The sequence below is a fragment of the Podarcis gaigeae genome (genome assembly GCF_964106915.1).
Source record: "Podarcis gaigeae genome assembly, chromosome: 8".
NCBI lineage: Eukaryota > Metazoa > Chordata > Lepidosauria > Squamata > Lacertidae > Podarcis > Podarcis gaigeae.
The window spans coordinates 66,968,281-66,986,221 of record NC_139684.1 but is presented as its reverse complement, the minus strand read 5'-3'; the positions used below and the strand labels follow the sequence as shown (position 1 = coordinate 66,986,221).

At 44.7% G+C, this 17,941-nt stretch overlaps 2 protein-coding genes across 2 annotated transcripts; both read left to right on the top strand.

Annotated features, from left to right (window-relative positions):
- The first annotated feature begins 1,746 nt into the window (after nucleotides 1-1,746).
- On the top strand, nucleotides 1,747-6,371 carry RAB42 (RAB42, member RAS oncogene family). Its single transcript, XM_083751309.1, has 2 exons — nucleotides 1,747-2,649; nucleotides 5,884-6,371. The coding sequence occupies exons 1-2, from the start codon at nucleotides 2,384-2,386 to the stop codon at nucleotides 6,302-6,304; spliced, it is 687 nt and encodes a 228-aa protein (XP_083607435.1). The 5' UTR covers nucleotides 1,747-2,383; the 3' UTR covers nucleotides 6,305-6,371.
- A 5,642-nt stretch (nucleotides 6,372-12,013) lies between these two features.
- Nucleotides 12,014-17,862, top strand: LOC310849956 (ras-related protein Rab-39B-like). The gene is made up of 2 exons (XM_083750993.1): nucleotides 12,014-12,525; nucleotides 14,666-17,862. The coding sequence occupies exons 1-2, from the start codon at nucleotides 12,305-12,307 to the stop codon at nucleotides 15,087-15,089; spliced, it is 645 nt and encodes a 214-aa protein (XP_083607119.1). The 5' UTR covers nucleotides 12,014-12,304; the 3' UTR covers nucleotides 15,090-17,862.
- The last annotated feature ends 79 nt before the right edge of the window (nucleotides 17,863-17,941 follow it).

Sequence of the window (17,941 nt, the reverse complement as noted above, 5' to 3'; positions counted from 1 at the left end):
AAATAACTCAAAAGTTTAAAGTCAACATGGAGGAGCGGGAATTGTGTGACAAATTTCTTGACTGTTGGGTCACCTATCAGTGGCATGAAGGTCCTGGAGAAAAGTGTTGTAAGACTATGATTGGGGATGTAGATAGCTACAGGGATCTGTTTGGGTTGGGTTTTGCCGTTTCCATGGAGAAATACAGAAGCTAGGGAACTAAAAAATGAAAGACAGCTATGGTGGAGGGGGGAGGAATCCACATTTCATTCACCTTTGGCCCTCCAGATGTTACGATTTTTCCATTTGCAACATTACTGTTTCTTGAACACAATTGCAACCCCAACAACCACTATAGTTTTATTATGCATTAATGTTTGGTTCTCTGGTCCATGGGGTCACGAAGAGTCGGAAACAACTAAACAACAACGTTTGGTTAAGCTTACTGACAAATCTTTCTGGATAGAAAGGGAGGGGGGTATATTTAAGTGAAATTTGCTCTCAGCAGATGAAATCAACCAGAGGCCCCTGCAATCACCCTTCTGTAGTGGAAATGCAGAAGGCTAGTTGGTTTTATAAATTGCAGGTGGCGCTGTGGGTTAAAGCCTCAGCGCCTAGGACTTGCCGATCGAAAGGTTGGCAGTTCGAATCCCCGCGGCGGGGTGCGCTCCCGTCGTTCGGTCCCAGCGCCTGCCAACCTAGCAGTTCGAAAGCACCCTCGGTGCAAGTAGATAAATAGGGACCGCTTTCTAGCGGGAAGGTAAACGGCGTTTCCGTGTGCAGCTCTGGCTCACCAGAGCAGCAATGTCACGCTGGCCACGTGACCCGGAAGTGTCTTCGGACAGCGCTGGCCCCTGGCCTCTTGAGTGAGATGGGCGCACAACCCCAGAGTCTGGCAAGACTGGCCCGTACGGGCAGGGGTACCTTTACCTTTACCTTTATAAGTGAATTGGGGGACGCAGGTGGCGCTGTGGGTTAAAGCCTCAGCGCCTAGGACTTGCTGATCGAAAGGTCGGCGGTTCGAATCCCTGCGGCGGGGTGCGCTCCCGCTGCTCGGTCCCAGCGCCTGCCAACCTAGCAGTTCGAAAGCACCTCCGGGTGCAAGTAGATAAATAGGGACCGCTTACCAGCGGGAAGGTAAACGGCGTTTCCGTGTGCGGCTCTGGCTCGCCAGATGCAGCTTTGTCACGCTGGCCACGTGACCCGGAAAGTGTCTCCGGACAGCGCTGGCCCCTGGCCTCTTAAGTGAGATGGGCGCACAACCCCAGAGTCTGTCAAGACTGGCCCGTACGGGCAGGGGTACCTTTACCTTTACCTTTATAAGTGAATTACTGTTGCTGTTGATCTGAAATGTACAGTCTGACTCTCAAAATGATAACATGAGCTTGGAAACAGTTAATATCTGGCTCCTGCTTAAAGAACTTGCCCCTTAGGAACCAAACAGGCCTTAGTAATAATTGATAAGCATTGCATAATAGTGAGAAAGGAAAATTCATTCCCCAGTGCAGAGAATGTGATTCAGTAAGGACTGGTGGCCGTGGGGAGGGGGATAACCAAGAAGATCTACTCAACCAGAATTTATTCCCAGACCTTTATAATATGGGTCTCAATGGTAGCTCTTGTCTCTTCCATGGTTAAAATTCCTGATCTTGATAATAATACTTTGGGCAAGTGGGCAAGACACACTGTACTCAGTGCAAAATCTATATTGTATTTGTCCTACAGGAAATATATATATCTTTGTCCTGCCTTTGTTAATGCCCGTGCACCACCACTCAGTGTGACTAACAACAATTTAAAATTGTAATGCAACAAACCATACATGCAACAATAAAAGTGCGCAAAATACATATTTTTTTAAAAAAAACAATTGCAGAGCTAAAAACGGCCTTCACAGATAAATGCAGTTTTGTTCTGCCATTCTTAAAACAGGGATCTGATTCAGCAGTTTATATTGCAGAGGGCTGATATTCTTATGACTGGAGTTCCTTTTTCTCTTGAGAAGCAGGGAAATTGCTTTGATAGGCTATTCTGTCGCCTGCCCCCAACATATATACACATACATGCATTTTGCTCCTTGCATTTGACAGAGATTTGATACAGAAGCTTGCTTGTTTTTGTGGGAGAGAGGCAATGGTATCTAAGGGAATGTTGTGGGTGGGGCAGAAAGAGGTGTGGAAAGAGGGTCTTGTTCTCAAACCAGGCAGATGTTGGCTTCTCTTTGTTCTGAAGGCAGTGGGTGGGAGATGGCTAATCCTATCAGGCTGGAGTCCTCCTAATCAAACTGGAGTTCTGCTGCAGTTGGGATTGTCAGGACAAGATCCTCGGAGGTCCCAGGCTCTCTCCTGAGCACTGCCCTGGATGAAGGCTTCTGTTTCGCTGCTCCTCTGAGCCTCCTTCCACCATGGAAGCAGCTCCTGAGATGGAATTAGCGCAAACGCCTCCAGTCCGTAACCTAAACGGCAACTGGCACTACCAATTCCGCATCCTTCTGCTGGGCGACTCCATGGTGGGCAAAACGTCTCTGCTCAGATGCTACACGGAGGGGTGCTTCGTTCCATCCCCGTGCCCCACGGTGGGCGTGGAGTTCTACAGCAAGATGATGGAGCTGCCTCCAGGCATCAAGGTGAAGCTACAACTTTGGGACACGGCTGGCCAAGAGAGGTTCAGGTGAGGCGGGGAAGTCCTTGTAGGGCCAAAGGATGAGTAGGGGAAGATGCACATGCTTCTTACCAGTCCAAAACCTTTCCCTTTTCTAAATTCCTTACCCTACTGCCCTGGAAATAAGGCCTGGAAGCCAATCACATTACTGCTCAGTTAGCAACAATCCATTCTGCTGCATAGACCTTTCGTGTCCTTATCATTCCTTGCTCCCTGCATTTAATTTCAGCCAGGTTGGCGATTCTGCTGGAATGCCAGCCAGTGGTGCCATGAAAGAAGGACTTGGAGACAGGTATTCAGGGTCCCATGAGCGTGGTGGGTCCGGGGATAGCACCGGGTTGGCTTACTACATTTTGAAGTAACCTAAGTGTATCACCCTGTCTGTAAAGGAGGGATAGGAGGAGCTTTCAAGGCCATTATGTCCAGAGTCTAAAATGTCCTAGCTGCACCACAGATACCACCTGTCTTCATTCCCCACATATTTCATCCCCACTTATTCCCCCTACTGGATTTCTAATTTTTTTATAAAAAAAAAATTAGTGTTATCCTTGGCAATTAAGTTGAGATTTTAAGAAATTAAATAGAAATGGAATAGGGAGGGGGAATAAGCATTTAGCACATTCCTGTCCCACCTTTCCTCCTATAGGAAGGAGAGCCCTATGTCCTCTTTTTCCCCCAGGACACCCTCCTTTTCATAGGTATGTAAAATGAGAGTCGTCATAGCGATCCATAGTTAAAAGTAGAAGCAAATGTGTCCTCTTTTTTTGCTCTTCAAAATATGGCAACCCTCTCTTCACACTAACCCTGTAAGGCACATTAGGCCAGGAGAAAAAGAATGACAACCCCGGAAACAGCTAGGGAACACATTAGTTCCAATCTATCTGTAGATCTTAGGAAATGGTTGGCATCAGGAAACACCCTACACTACAGGAACAAGGAAGGGATTAACTGGGGACCTGCATCCCAGGGGGAGAAGGCTGGGCAGTGAGTTCAGCTCAGGCTTCATTTATTCATCAATACAAGGGGAGGGGAAACTGCCAGATGTTGGGCTCCAACTCCCATCAGCCCCAGGCAGTAGCAAGGGTTGATGGGAGTTGCAAGCCAGCAACGTCTGGAGGACCAAACCTTCCCCCACCCCCCAAGTAAGCCTGGTGTTCCTAAGCAAGAAAGTAGTGGATAATTGAGCTCATGTGGTTCTGAAAAAAAGTTCCAGCAGCAAAGGCACAGCTCCTCAAAGTTGCACAAAGGAATCTTTATATAATTACATAGAATGTGTACAGTGCTTTGCTCATGGTTAGTGTGTTGTCATCCCATGGTCATTGATTCAGGTGACAGGGTTTTGCAGAGCAATCTGAGACAATTTCTCCAAGGAGCTCACAATGGTGTACGTGGTTCACCTCCCCCCCCCCCGCCTCAGTTAATAACTACAGCAATCCCTACAGGTAGGTTAGGATGAGAGGCAATGACCGACCCCTGGTCATTCATTGAGCTTCCTGCTCAAGTGGGATTTGAACCCTACTCTCCCTGGTCCTAGACTGACACACTAACCCAGAGCCTTCCAAATGTTTTGTATTGGTGACACACTTTTTAGACATGCATCATTTTGCGACACAGTTTTTACTAGCAGACCAAAGGTTAAACTAACCCCTTTCCAGCCCTGGGAGGAGCGCAGGGAGCGTTTGCACACCAACACACTGCAGCTGACACACTAACATGTCTCGACACACAGTTTGGAAAGCTCTGCACTAACCACTACGCCACACTGATCTCACCAGCTCGCTTTAAGCTGTTTCTGGGTTTGGTCAGAAACTAGATGTTTGTGCATATATTTGAGAATCATGAGTATTTGCGAATCATTCTGGGCTGAATAACGAACTTTGCTTTCTGTACTCCCTCTAGCAATCTTGGTTAGATTTCTGTTGGCACTCTGCACAAAAGTTACCTGTGTTTTTCACAGAATCACTGAGAAAAACAGCTGAAGGGAGGGTACTGCATAGCTGAGTGTTGTGCTGTGGGGTGGGGTGGGGGATACTTCAAGGTTGTCTGTTGTTATTGTTCTTTTGCAGAGTTGAGAAATTGATCCCATTCAGTGGCTAGAAGCCTGAGGGCATTGATCTCAAGTAATCCCAGAGGCCATCATATCTCCTTGGAATGTACATGTCTGACCTTGCTTACTGATCCACTCAGTTATTGACACAACCTTACCAACTCCCTTTTTCTTGCTAATTTTACTGCAAACAATGGCACTCTCATATCAGCGCCTCTTCAGAGATAAGATTTGTATTTAGAATCTCTGCTTGTTTATGTGGTTGTAAATCCTATAGGAGTCTCCTCACTTGCTTACCCTGCCATTAGCCATGAGCTGGACTGGGAGATAAAGGCATGGCAGGGAGGCAAGGAAGGAAAGGAGATGTTTAAGGAAATTAGAAACTGAAATAAAATGTCAATATTTATCAATAAACAAATTTGGGGGGGGAGGAAGGAATAAGAGAGGAAACTGTTACAGTATGAAGAAGTGAACGTAAAAGGGCCAGAGAGAAGGGATGGAAGAAAGTGGCAGGGTTTTTTTTTTTTCTTTTTGAGCTGAGTGTGGAAGGAGAAAGGGAAATGAAATTATAAGAGATGGGTAAAAATATTTTGAGAAGCATGTGGCAGTGGGAAGGAAAAAATATAAAAGAAAAAGCCTTCTCCACTTCAAGCCTATCTAATCAAATTCTGCCTAAAATAGAGAGGTTGAGTTGTTCCATATCACATGTCTGTGCTTAGCTTGAGGAAAGCTGAACCATGGAACTCCTTGCCTCAAGGAAAATGCTGTGGCTAAGAATTTAGCAATGTTCCAAAGGTGGTTTAGATATCATAGGAAAATTATGCGAGTATATGTTATTTATTTTACTCAGTACATTTATATCGGGCCTTTTCTCCAAGTTGCTCAAGGCAGAATTCTTCCTCCCGCACTATAAGACTACATTGTACTATAAAATTGACATTGCTCAGCATAAATTTCTGAAGACTTTGTGGATATGTTTTGCTAATGTAGTTTAGCAATACTGTATCTGTAAAGGCAAATGGGAGTTCTGTGCTTACATCTCAGAAGATACTTTGTCACTATCATTGCTCCAGAACAAAGTCCTGGAGATGGTTACAAAGAGTTGGCATTTAGTAACGAGACAAGTGACTTAAAGAAAGTCTCCATGATATATTGGAAGAAGGTTAAATTAATTAATCTGCTGCTTCTGTTCTTAGGTGCATCACCAGATCCTTCTACCGGAACGCAGTGGGTGTGCTCTTGGTCTTTGATATGACCAACCGGAGGTCCTTTGAGAGCATCTTTGATTGGTACCATGAAGTGACCAGTGTTATGGAGAAGGTCGTCTTCCTCTTGGTTGGCCACAAAAGTGACCTTCAGTCAATGAACAGAGTCACAGTCGAAGAAGCAGAGGGACTGGCCATTTCTTTGGGCACACAATTTATTGAAACGTCCGCCAAGGACAACCTCAATATAGATTTGGCTTTTGCAACCATCACCAATGCTATCTACGACGCTCTGAGAAACAAGGAGATTGACCTGCAAGAAGGGTGGGATGGTGTGAAGGTGATCCATAAGAAGAGAACTAGCGGTCTTCAGAGAAGGAAGAAGGCCCCACAAGAAAAATGCAATTGCTAACCAAAGTCAAGGAGTAAGATGTGTCTGGAAGGGGGCAGTGGGTGGGCTCTGAAGAGGAGAAATGAGAGGACCTAAATGACGGGTTGACCCTCAGAGTGACATTCACTCATCAGCATTCAAGACTGTTGTGGGACACATACTTATGAAGCGCAGGGCTGAAGTCAAGAGTGGGCAAGGTCTGGATAGCTCAGGTGGTTAGAGTGTGGTGCTGATAATTCTAAGGTCACAAGTTCAATCCCTGTATGGGACAGCTGCATATTCCTGCAGTGAAGGGGGTTGGACTAGATGATCCTCAGGGTCCCTTTCCAACTCTACAATTCTGTGATTCTAAGGCCAGAGCCCAAGTGATGAACCCCCTCCCTGCCTTCATTTTCCCCTCTTGCCACCTACTGGAAATGAGGCTGCATTTGGCCCTGTGGCCACTGGCGACTCACCTCTGCTGTATGGAAACCAGAGATACCCAAACAGACACGGGAGTCAAAGATGGTTTGGATAGAACCAGCAGTGGCGTAGCATGGGGGGTGCAGGGGGGGCCCGGCCGCACCGGGCGCAACATGTGGGGGTTAGGGTTAGGGGGCGCAAATCCACGGGTTAGGGGGCACAAATTACTTGCCTTGCCCTGGGTGCTGACAACCCACGCTACGCCACTGAGCACCAGAGCAGATAGGAGAGAATCTGGAAAACAATTGTTTGCAGCTGAAAAGCTTGCCACACTGACCTTTCAATGCAAGTGGTCTGCTAAAATGCATCTGAATTGCTTTGAAATGTTCAGATTATGAGAGCGTATTCTTCAATTGTTCTGCAGAAAAGCTAAGCATAATTTGCTGTGTAAAGAGCTGGGAAATTGCAAGGGGAATATTTGTTTATAGTTGGGGTTGGGAAAAGATAATGGGTGCAAGGATATTCAGAGTTCAGTCATTTAGATAGAGTCAACATTCCACTATATTTGAGAATACAAGAAAGAAAGAAAGAAAGAAAGAAAGAAAGAAAGAAAGAAAGAAAGAAAGAAAGAAAGAAAGAAAGATTTTCATCTTGAGTAGATGACCTGGGGATACTGGGAATGCTAGAGTCCAATTTTAATGTGAAACAAGGGTGCTGATTTCAAAACAATAAAATAAATTCATACTGCTGATTTATGCTTAGTTTCTCTATTTGCCACTTTTCTATAGTAAGTTTAATGTAAACTAAAGCTATCATTTAATTCTTAAAATACTGTAAATTAAACTCATAGGGTTGTATCCAATACTGGCCCTGCTCAAAGTAGAAATTTATTGAAATTAATGTACCTGTTAGGCTTAGGCTCATTATGAGACATACACACCCTACCGAGGTGCATATTCAAGGGATTATTTAGGCAAAAGATCTGAAAACCATAGTAAAAAAAATGACATATTACTGGTTGACGTCTCATGAGACTTACGGTAAAAGGTAGAGGTAATGGGACCCCTGACCATTAGGTCCAGTTGCAGACGACTCTGGGGTTGCGGCGCTCATCTTGCTGTACTGGCCGAGGGAGGCAGCATACAGCTTCTGGGTCATGTGGCCAGCATGACTAAGCCACTTCTGGCGAACCAGAGCAGCACACGGAAACGCCGTTTACCTTCCCACAGGAACGGTACCTATTTATCTACTTGCACTTTGACGTGCTTTCGAACTACTAGGTTGGCAGGAGCTGGGACCGAGCAATGGGAGCACACCCCATCGCGGAGATTCAAACCGCCAACCTCATAAGACTTATATAGGATAATCTCATATTTTAGTTTTATTTATTTATTTTATGAATCACATCATCAGGAACCAAGGCAGCTATAGTGCCATCTGCTGGGGGAATCCTTCCACACCTCATAGATTCATGAGGCAATTCTACCGCCACCATAAAAATATTATTAATTTTTCATATATCCAAAGCAATACAAACAAGCATATTCATCCCCAAACTTGTGTCCTCACCCCACTCAGGACAAAGGGTGTCTAGATTTCTGTGAACGGCAGGTGGCAGAGGATGATGATAACAATAACAATAATATGCTTATACCTCACCCATCTGACTGGGTTGCCCCAGCCACTCCTTAGACGTTGCATACAAAGTAAAGTCTGTTCAAACCTTGTAAGAGTCATTGTGGCGTTTTTCCCTCTTGCTCTTAAGTCAATTTTTTTCTCCATCAGCATGAGATGCCAAATTCGAGGCTTCCGTTCCCTCAGCATCTTCCCAGAGAGGGTTCTGTCTGCCCATCTTGCAGCAATGATGAATTGTGAAGTTAGTTCTTTAGAAGCTGCAGGAGGAAGTTCCAGTTTAAAGATAAGAAGAGCAGCAAGGGCATGGAATTGGGTCAAATTTGTCATGAGGCAATTCTTATTTATTTAAACGGCAAGCTTCTTAGAGTCTCCTTGCTGTTGCCCTTGAAAACACCTCTGAATATAAATATAACAAAGTAATCTTTGATGGGAAACCCCTTTTTGAATCCTCGTGAATTCATGAGGCAATTCTTATTTTTTTAATCAAACAGGTTCTTCTGCTGTTGCCATTTGAAAAACTCTGCTCTGACCCCCTCGGGGCTTTGGAGACAGGAGACACGAGACAAAGAAGTGACTCCTGAAACAGAAACATTCTGCTCCTTCTCTTCCAGTGGCTTCAGAAGAGAGAGAGATTTGGAAAATATTCCACTGTGGTCTCTGCCCCAACAGTGCACTGCCCCTGCTTGTTTCTGAGGGAAAAGGTGTCTAAAGAGATAGGCAGTGTGGAGTAGGGGTTAGATTGCTGACCTAGGAGCTGGGAGACTAGAGTTCAAATCCCCGCTGAGCCATGAAGCCCACTGAGTGGCTTTGGGCCTGTCACTGTCTCTCAGCCTAACCTACCTCACAGGGTTGTTGTGAGGATAAAATGGAGACCATACCATCTTGAGCTCTTTGGAGAAAAGGTAAATGTAATAATAGATATAATAACTAAAGTCCTTTTTGTTTTTGATACTGTATAGTTAACCTCCTGACTGACAAGTTTTTGCGGGGAATCTCCTTACAATACCCACGACTTCATTCTAACACTTTTGGACATATGAGTTGACTCCCCACGGTTTCTGCCTAGTCTGCAGCATTTACATACTGGCCAGCGCAAAATGCTTGATAGCCCCGCTCCTTTATCTTAACGCTTGAGACACTTCAGGGCGGGATGACAAGGAGGGCGGGATGACAAGGAGGAATGAGATTCATGGTCACCTGTGCTTTAAATTAATTCCTGGGCGGTTACTTCTGTTTCCAAATCCCTGATCTGCACTGACTTAACCCAGAAATGAGGGCAGGGGGAAAGCTTCCACATAACTAGGGTAGTTTGGATAAAATATACCCCCCACTTCACTCCACTTGCTATTTTGCACCTCGGGGACAGAATTGGTGCTGCACCAAAATGGTCACCATACTAGGCTGAACCTTTCCTGTAGTAGAACTTCTACAGGAGAGTCAGCCTGATGACAGCCCAAAAGAAGAAACACCCATGCCAGGAATGTCTCCCTTGACACATCTCCCCTGGAAACCAGAGCTGTCTTTTTCTATTATGCTGGAGAACTGGCCTCACAGAAAGAAACCTTGGAAAATGCAGTACCTCTAAGGGCCAGAGCTGATGGGAAAGAGGGAGGGTAAGAAATCTCCTGTAGATGGTGGCTAGTTAAAGCCCAGTCTCTATGTGCAGAGATGGTCTTCCTGCCTTTACCTGGGATGTGCTTCCTGCAAACCAGACGGCAGCTGTTGGTCCTGCATGAGGATATTGGCCATGACCTGATGTACCTAGCACAGAGGTCCTGATGCTGCAGACCACCCGTTACCAGTGGTCCACGAGCATCATTAAGGTGGTCTGCAATATGTCTGTGGATTTGTGATTTGATACGGAAGGGGGGGGCATGTCTTCTTCACCTTCTTCTTCGCTACAATATATCAATTTATTTCCAATTGTCAATGTCAAAAGGGACTAAAATCTATAAAATTCATAGAAAATCAACGTGCCAATTTGCTCAATTTCTCTAGGACTCCATCACACCTCCCCTGTCCTCCATAATCCCTCAAGCAAGGTGTCAAGACCCTAATCCTGTCAAATCACTCTGCCAAATCTTTCCTCCGGGCAATGCCAGTACATGGACCATTGTCTTCTCATCACCGGTACTCAGGAAGTGTTTATCTGCACATATCTCCAACTCTGCATATTCCCCCTCCCTCCTCCATATGTTAATCCGTGTAACCTAACCTCTTCTTAATGTATTCATGATGTAACCTGTGTAACCCAACCTCTTCTTAATATATTCATGATGTACCTGGGATGTATTTTGCACTGTATTCTGGGACATGGAGGGAAGTTTCAAAAGTTCATGTCACCCCTTTCTCGCTGTTCAATCCCGCCTTGAACCTGTTGCGCAATAAACTTGGATCTTCTGCAGCTTGCTCCTGTCTCCGGCTGAGCTCATTTTCCTCCGCAGGGACCCGCGGACTTAGTCCGGCGAGCTGGGTGGCAGAGCAGCCTCGCACCCAGATTTTACCGTAACAGATTGAAGGCAGGAGGCAGCTTTAAATATTCGTATTGATTTTTAGCTGCATTTTTACTGCTTCTATTTTTTTTTCTTATATTGCATTTTTTTCCTGCACAGTATTACAATTTGAATTCTAGGGAAAGGAGCTGGAAACAAAGCTGCCAACATCTTAACACCATTATACAGTGGCATAGTGTGGTGGGGAGGGGGGCCCAGGGGCGTAAAATGGTTAGGGGAGCAAAATTTCAACATCTGGTGCTGCCTCAATACGGCTGCACTCTTCTGTCTCTGAGCTCTGTTGAAAATGGCTTCCCCACGTGAAACAGGAAGTGACCTCTCCAGAAAACGGAACAACTCATCTTTCCTTATCTGTGTGGCTATGATCTCCTGGTAATGCGGACAGCATTAGGAAGATGGATGTGCATGTGTACTCCATCCATTTCCCTCCCATCCACTCACCCTTCCATGTGGCCCCGGGCACTGGCAGCCCACGCTACACCACTGCCGTTATACAGAACTATGGCGCAACTGCACTTTGGAGCACTGTGTACAGTTCTAGCTGCCTCTCCTCAAAAAGGATATTGTGGTTGGAAAAGGGTCAGAAAAGGGCAGCCGACATGATCCAGCGATCGTGTGAGGAAAGGTTGCAACATTTGGAGCTTTTAAAATGTAGATAAAAGGTAGGTTGAGATAGGATAGAGGTGTATAAAATTACACATGGCATGGAGAAAGGGACTAGAGAAAAGTTTTTCTCCCTCTCTTGTGGACAACCAATGAAACTGATTGTTGGAAGATTAAGCACAGACAAAAGAAAGCAATAGTGACTGAAGGGCAGTGAGGCTGCAATCCCATGCAAGTGTACTTACTTCCAAGTAAATATGCACCCATGTAGGTCCCCATTTTGTTTTTGTTTTCTAAATTCTAAGGTTTGGCACTTTTCCTAGAGAAAGGGCGTGTACACTCACACTCACACATACCTAGATAACATCTGATACGTTCTAATGAGAGTGATGTGTTTTCTCATTAGAGCTCTGAAAGGGTTTAATGTATTCTCCCGATGCTCTGACTGCTGGCCCAGAAATATTATCTTTTTGCTACCAGAAAGAAGAAAGGGTGCTGTTGCCCGTAGAATATATGTGAAATGTGCTTCCTCTCTGCCTGGCTTCCCCTCCCATAAACATTGCACATTCTCAGGGTGGGGCAGAAAAAGGGCGAGTTATGAAGATCCAGGCTGGCTTAGCAGCTGCCTGCCTGAACATGAAATGAAACAGCCGTCAGCCCCAGGCTGTAGATGCGACCAATCTGCTTTCACCTACAACAAGCCTCAACCAGTTTTCCACTTCTGTCGGAGCTCAAGAACAGCGTTTTCCACTTGGCCGTGTGGCTGGATAAATCTTGAGACGGGGAGTGGAGTGCCTAGTTTGTGCCACTGTACAAGCTGTCCCACTTGCCTCTCCAGCTTTCTTCTCCCCTCTCCCCCAGTCTCCGGATGGCAGTGGATTCGCTCTGGCACTACCAGTTCCGGATTATCATGTTGGGGGACTCCACTGTGGGAAAATCCTGTCTCCTGAAGCGCTACGCCGAAGGGGTCTTCCTTGAGTCCATGAATCAAACTGTGGGTGTGGATTTTTATGTTCACTTCCTGGAGATTGAGCCTGACCTGCGCATCAAACTACAGTTTTGGGATACAGCTGGGCAAGAGCGGTTCAGGTGAGTTTAGAATGGAAGTCTTATCTGTAGTAAGGAGAGAGAAATGAGGAGGTGATATGACAGCCACCTTCAAGTTGTTGAAGGGCTTTCACATGAGATGATGGGGAACTTGTCTAGCAGTGGGGAAAAGAATTTGGCGGTAAGGAATAGAATAGGTATGTATGTAAAAAAGAGAATTCCTGGATGCCAAAATCAAAGTTTGGGATAAGTAGCGTACTCTTTTGTGAGAGAGATCAAATCACAAAATATGCAACAAAGTCAAGTGTGGAAATATAGGCTTTTAAAATATGCCATTGCAAATTTATTCCAAAGTTCCCCTCTTCTCTTCCCCAGCGTAGAAAAATACCATTCATTTGATGAATTAAAAATGGTTTACTTACAAACTCCAAAGGTCAGATTCATGTGCTTTTCCATACAGCATTCAGAAAAGTTGCGCAGGCAGTGGAACTGGGCTTAGTCACAGTGGTGAAAGTTCCTAGATTATTGGTCTATGAACTCAAGAAAGGCTTGTCAGAGCCATGAGCTATGACCAACCAGCTCAGACCTCTTTACATGCTGAGCTTCTCAGGTAGACTGAGGTACAACACTAGACTTGAATACCTCCCGAGGTGAAGGGGAGTGACCCCAGCTAAGCCTGGCAGAACCCCTTCATGCATTAAACTTAAGCATGTTGGTTATATGAGGCTGGTTTTCACACACTTGAGGCCCTCCACATGTTGCTGAACTAAAATTCCCATCACTTGGAGTCCAACAACATCTGGTGGGTTACAGGTTCCCCATTATCTTGTTACTTTCCTTATGGCAAAAAGTCTGATTTGGGGGATTAAGTAGGTTTTGTTGTGCAATACCTCCCAACCAGCTATAATTGTGAGTTCTGAATTTGTTCGTTTGTGACTGAATCACCCCCCCCCCCCAAAGTCTGGAAGCATCCAAGGTGTGCTGCAGACATACGCCAGCTGTTTATATGAGTAACTCCTCATTCTGTAGACTCAAAACTGATTAACTAGGAGGGGTCCCTCCCTTTCCTGAAAGGCGTCTCTATTTGTATTTCCTTCTTCTGTCTCATAAAACGGCTGTTTGTGAAAGATTTTGTTGGACTCATGAAGACTCATTTCCATCTGGCATATATTTTAATGCTGCTTTCAATAACGTTTTAATGCAATTTTGTTAACTACCTTTGTCACTAAGATAATAATTAACTAATGCTATAATTGTTTATGTAATTTACACATTAGACATAAAATGACTCAGGATGGTATCCAATGCATTTATTCCATTAGCACAAGCCTAAATTGTTGCGCTATAGAATTGCAGAGTTGGTAGGGACCCTGAGGGGAATCTAGTCAAAGCACCTCAAATGCAGCAGCAAGTTGCTTCTGATACAAGCCTTGGACATCAGTAACCAAACTACGTAACTCCATCAATAACTTATGCGGTAATATTGTTTGCTATTTATTTCATATTCAGCAAATGAATTCCAACTTAATTTCTGGAATTGGCCAAGCTGCCTTGCCCTTCTTAGGTGAGTTTAACAATACACAATGTGTTCCAAACCACATTCAATCCATCTTTCATCTTAGGCCTTGTGTTCTCTTCCATTCATAGCCCTCTTCTATCCAAAGCAACATATTATGCCAATAAAGATTAAAAACACTAAGCCAGTATAAGGTAAAAAGGTAAAGGACCCCTGGACGGTTAAATCCAGTCAAAGGTGACTATGGGGGTGCAGCGCTCATCTCACTTTCAGGCCAAGAGAGCCAGCATTTGTCCACAGACAACTTTCCAGGTCATGTGGCCAGTATGACTAAACCGCTTCTGGTGCAATGGGACACCGTGATAGAAACCAGAGCACACAGAAATGCCATTTACCTTCCTGCCACAGCAGTACTTATTTATCTACTTGCACTGGCGTGCTTTCCAACTGCTAGGTTAGCAGGAGCTGTGACAGAGCAATGGGAGCTCACCCCATCACAGGGATTCGAACCACCAACCTTCTGATCAGCAGGAGGCTCAGTGGTTTAGACCACAAAGCCACCTGCATCCCCAGTATATAAACCAGTATATAATGCCCTAAGGTGGTTGATTGTACGAAGGTGACCCAAGTGAGAATGAGTTTCCTTCTTTGTGTTTCCTGACTTAGGTCCGTGACACGTTCCTATTATCGCAACTCAGCTGGAGGTGTGCTGGTGTTTGACCTGGCCAACAGAGGATCCTTCGAAAGCATCCGGAAGTGGCACCAGGAAGTGATGGACACGGTGAAGCCTCACCACATTGTCTTTGTGCTGGTTGGGCACAAGAGTGATTTGGAGGCCGAGAGGAAGGTTGGACAAAAGGAGGCGGAGAAACTGGCCACTTTGCTGGAGGCCAAGTACATTGAGACGTCTGCGAAGAGCAACAGGAACGTGGGGGAGGCTTTCCAGATCTTGACTATGGGAATATACGAGGCTCTGAAAAGCGGGAAAATGAGACCCAGTGAACAGTGGGACGGGGTGAAAAGCAAACTGCCACCCTTGGCACAGCCTGAGGCCCAGGCCCAGGAAGGGGGCAAGAAATGTTCCTGCTAGCAAATGTCAACTGCCTCTGGGAAAGTGCATGGGCCCTTTTGTACAATAACCCATGCATGCTGCCCATGAGCCATTCATCTAGAAAGCAATGAAGGCTATAAAAGGCTTTTATAGGCAGGTGTATAAGCAAAGGTGTATTCCCTTTTGTTATTGCTAACCTATGGGAGAGTAAAATCCTTGCAGAATGAAGGCAGAGAACATTGATCTGAGGCTCCCTTTGGCATACTGACAATTACTGCAACATATACCTTTCCTTTCTGCGTACCACACATCTCTGGAAATATTTTTTGCACCTGGTCTACCTGGTTTCAACCTTGCTCCACCCATCTATTGCTTCCCCCCCACATACCCCCAACTCTTGCCATCTCCTGTTTTTACCTCTGCTGCGGAAGGGGCTTGAAATGTGTGGAGGTATTATGGACCTGCTCTCCCTGAAAAGCTTGCCTAAACCATAATCATCATGTTAGCTCACCGCCTGATTTGTGAACACCTTCATTAACCTATCCTCTTTGGCTGATCAGTTTGAGAACTCTTGATACACTTTGATCACCTGTTTTTAGGAGGAAATAACATTGGTGCCTAATAGTCTACAGAAGATCTGTGGATACAAGTAAACACTATTTCAAATTCACTTTCTCTACTCCTATTGTCTCAAGGAGATGCCTGAAGGCGATAGGGAAAATGACAGGGCTTTTATAGTCACACAGACAATACGACTTGGGTAATGATCAAACTTCCAGATTAATCAGAACTCTTCTTTACGAAAAATGAAGATGGTACAACCGGCCACATACAAGAGTTTTAGATGGACTGGGAAGAGGTGCTTTGGCGAATTAGGTTCAATCATGCTTAGTGCAGAGGCAGGTTGCAAGAAGGCATGTTGTAGAAGAGGCCAGTGAATGCTACCTTTGATAATACAACAGCGACCAGTTATTTATATCTGTCCCAAGCACTAATTGAAACACATGGGTTCCTTGCAAGGTAGAGAACAGAAATAAAGGAAAATACAGCCATCTTTATACCTGCAGAACTAGATTATCAGTTTTAGGTGGCAGGGTGGGTAAAGTGTTGACAGAAGCGAAGTTTGGAAGTGTTAGCAGGTGGTTGGAGGGTATTGTCTCCCATAGGTAAAATCCCACCTCTGTGGGTAAAAGGTAATCTCCTACAGCTCCCCTGCTGCACAGCAAAATTCAGTCATCCCTCCCAAGCAGACAATAATGGCAAGCAAGCATCTGAATAAAAGCCATTCCCAAACAGACTTTATAATTCTTTGATAGCACCTGCCTTCTCGTCAGTGCAAATGTTCCCTTGCCTATTTGGTGGATTTCTAGGCTCTAGGACATCTCCCATTATCAAGCAAATATGTTGCATTTATAGATGACTTAACAGGGAACAACAAAAATCACCATTCTGGAACCATGGTAGCAATGTCAGATCATCAGTGCATAGAAAACGTGGTGGTGGAGACAACATGTTGGAGAACACTCAGTTATAAAGAGCCAATTGCTCCAAAACTAAGGTTGATGCACACTTGGGAGCAGGCAACATTGGACTTACATCTGAGCAATTCTTTAGATTCAGTCTTTATTACATGTTTATGCTAAAGGCTGTATAAACTGCCAGGATGCTAAATTCTGCACTTTATGTTGCTGCTATAGAATATGCAGAGGCCCTGCTAAGATGTCACCTCCTACGAAAACTGCACACTCAGTAATCCAATTTAACGGCTGGTGGTTCAAATTCTTAGGCTTGTATCCAATGTTAGTCTATAGTTAATGCAAGATAGAGCTAAAGGAATCTATTCTACACATGTGGCTACTCAAAAGTAAACCCACTGAAATTAAAGGACAAGACAAACTTAGATCCATTACTTTCAGTGGGTCTACTCTGAATTGAACCTAGTTGTTTACAACCCCGATTCAAACGTTTCCACTGTTTTTGATGCTTTTCCAAGAGATAAACCATATACTGTACATTTCAATTATAATAGCAAAGGTTAATAATAGGCTCCGAAGCATCATTTTCATTTTGCCAATGCCATTTATTGTATTCGGTACACACCATCTCATCCAGAGAGCTGCATCTCACCATCTTTACTTGAAAGAGCATCAGCAGAAGCCACAGTGAGGACTTGAGTTGAGTTTGTAGGTGCATTTATTTCATGTGTGGGGGAGGGGAAATCTACCTTTCTGCATATCTGATGCTGGGAAACCCACCTATTCACTGATGGCATGTCCAAACTGCATTCTTCTGGGTGGTTTGCAGTAACACACTTGGCGGACATATGCTTGAAGCAGGAGGCCTCCTTTACTGTTGGGTTGTGAAAAAGCATGTTACAGGAGAAAATCAGGACCACACACATGAATTACATGTAGCCTATTTCTGATACACTACCCAATTTAAGGTATTACATGAAGCAGGGCCTCAAATTTATTTTTTGGGACAGGGTGATACAGTTGGTTTGAGTTCTGTTGACCTTCTATAAGTGGATTTGGGCTAGTTCACAATACTTTGCCAATGCTAGCTTACAGCAACACGTTAATTTCTCTATACACCATTGCACATGGCAGTTATAAGGGGTTGCATTCAGTTAACTTCTACTCGAGTACACCCACTGAAATTAAAGGGCATGACGAGGTCCATTAATTTCAACTGGGCTGCTTTGAATACAACCCAAGGTGTAGTATCTAAAGCATGCATATGCAATGGGAAACAATGATTCTGCTGTTTACGGTGAAAAGCCCATGTACTAGCTTCATCAAAAACTATAGAAGAAACAGTTCATCTATGCAGAAAAATAGCAGCATGTGAAAAACTCGGGATAAGGAAAACAGCAGCAGCTATGGGGCAAG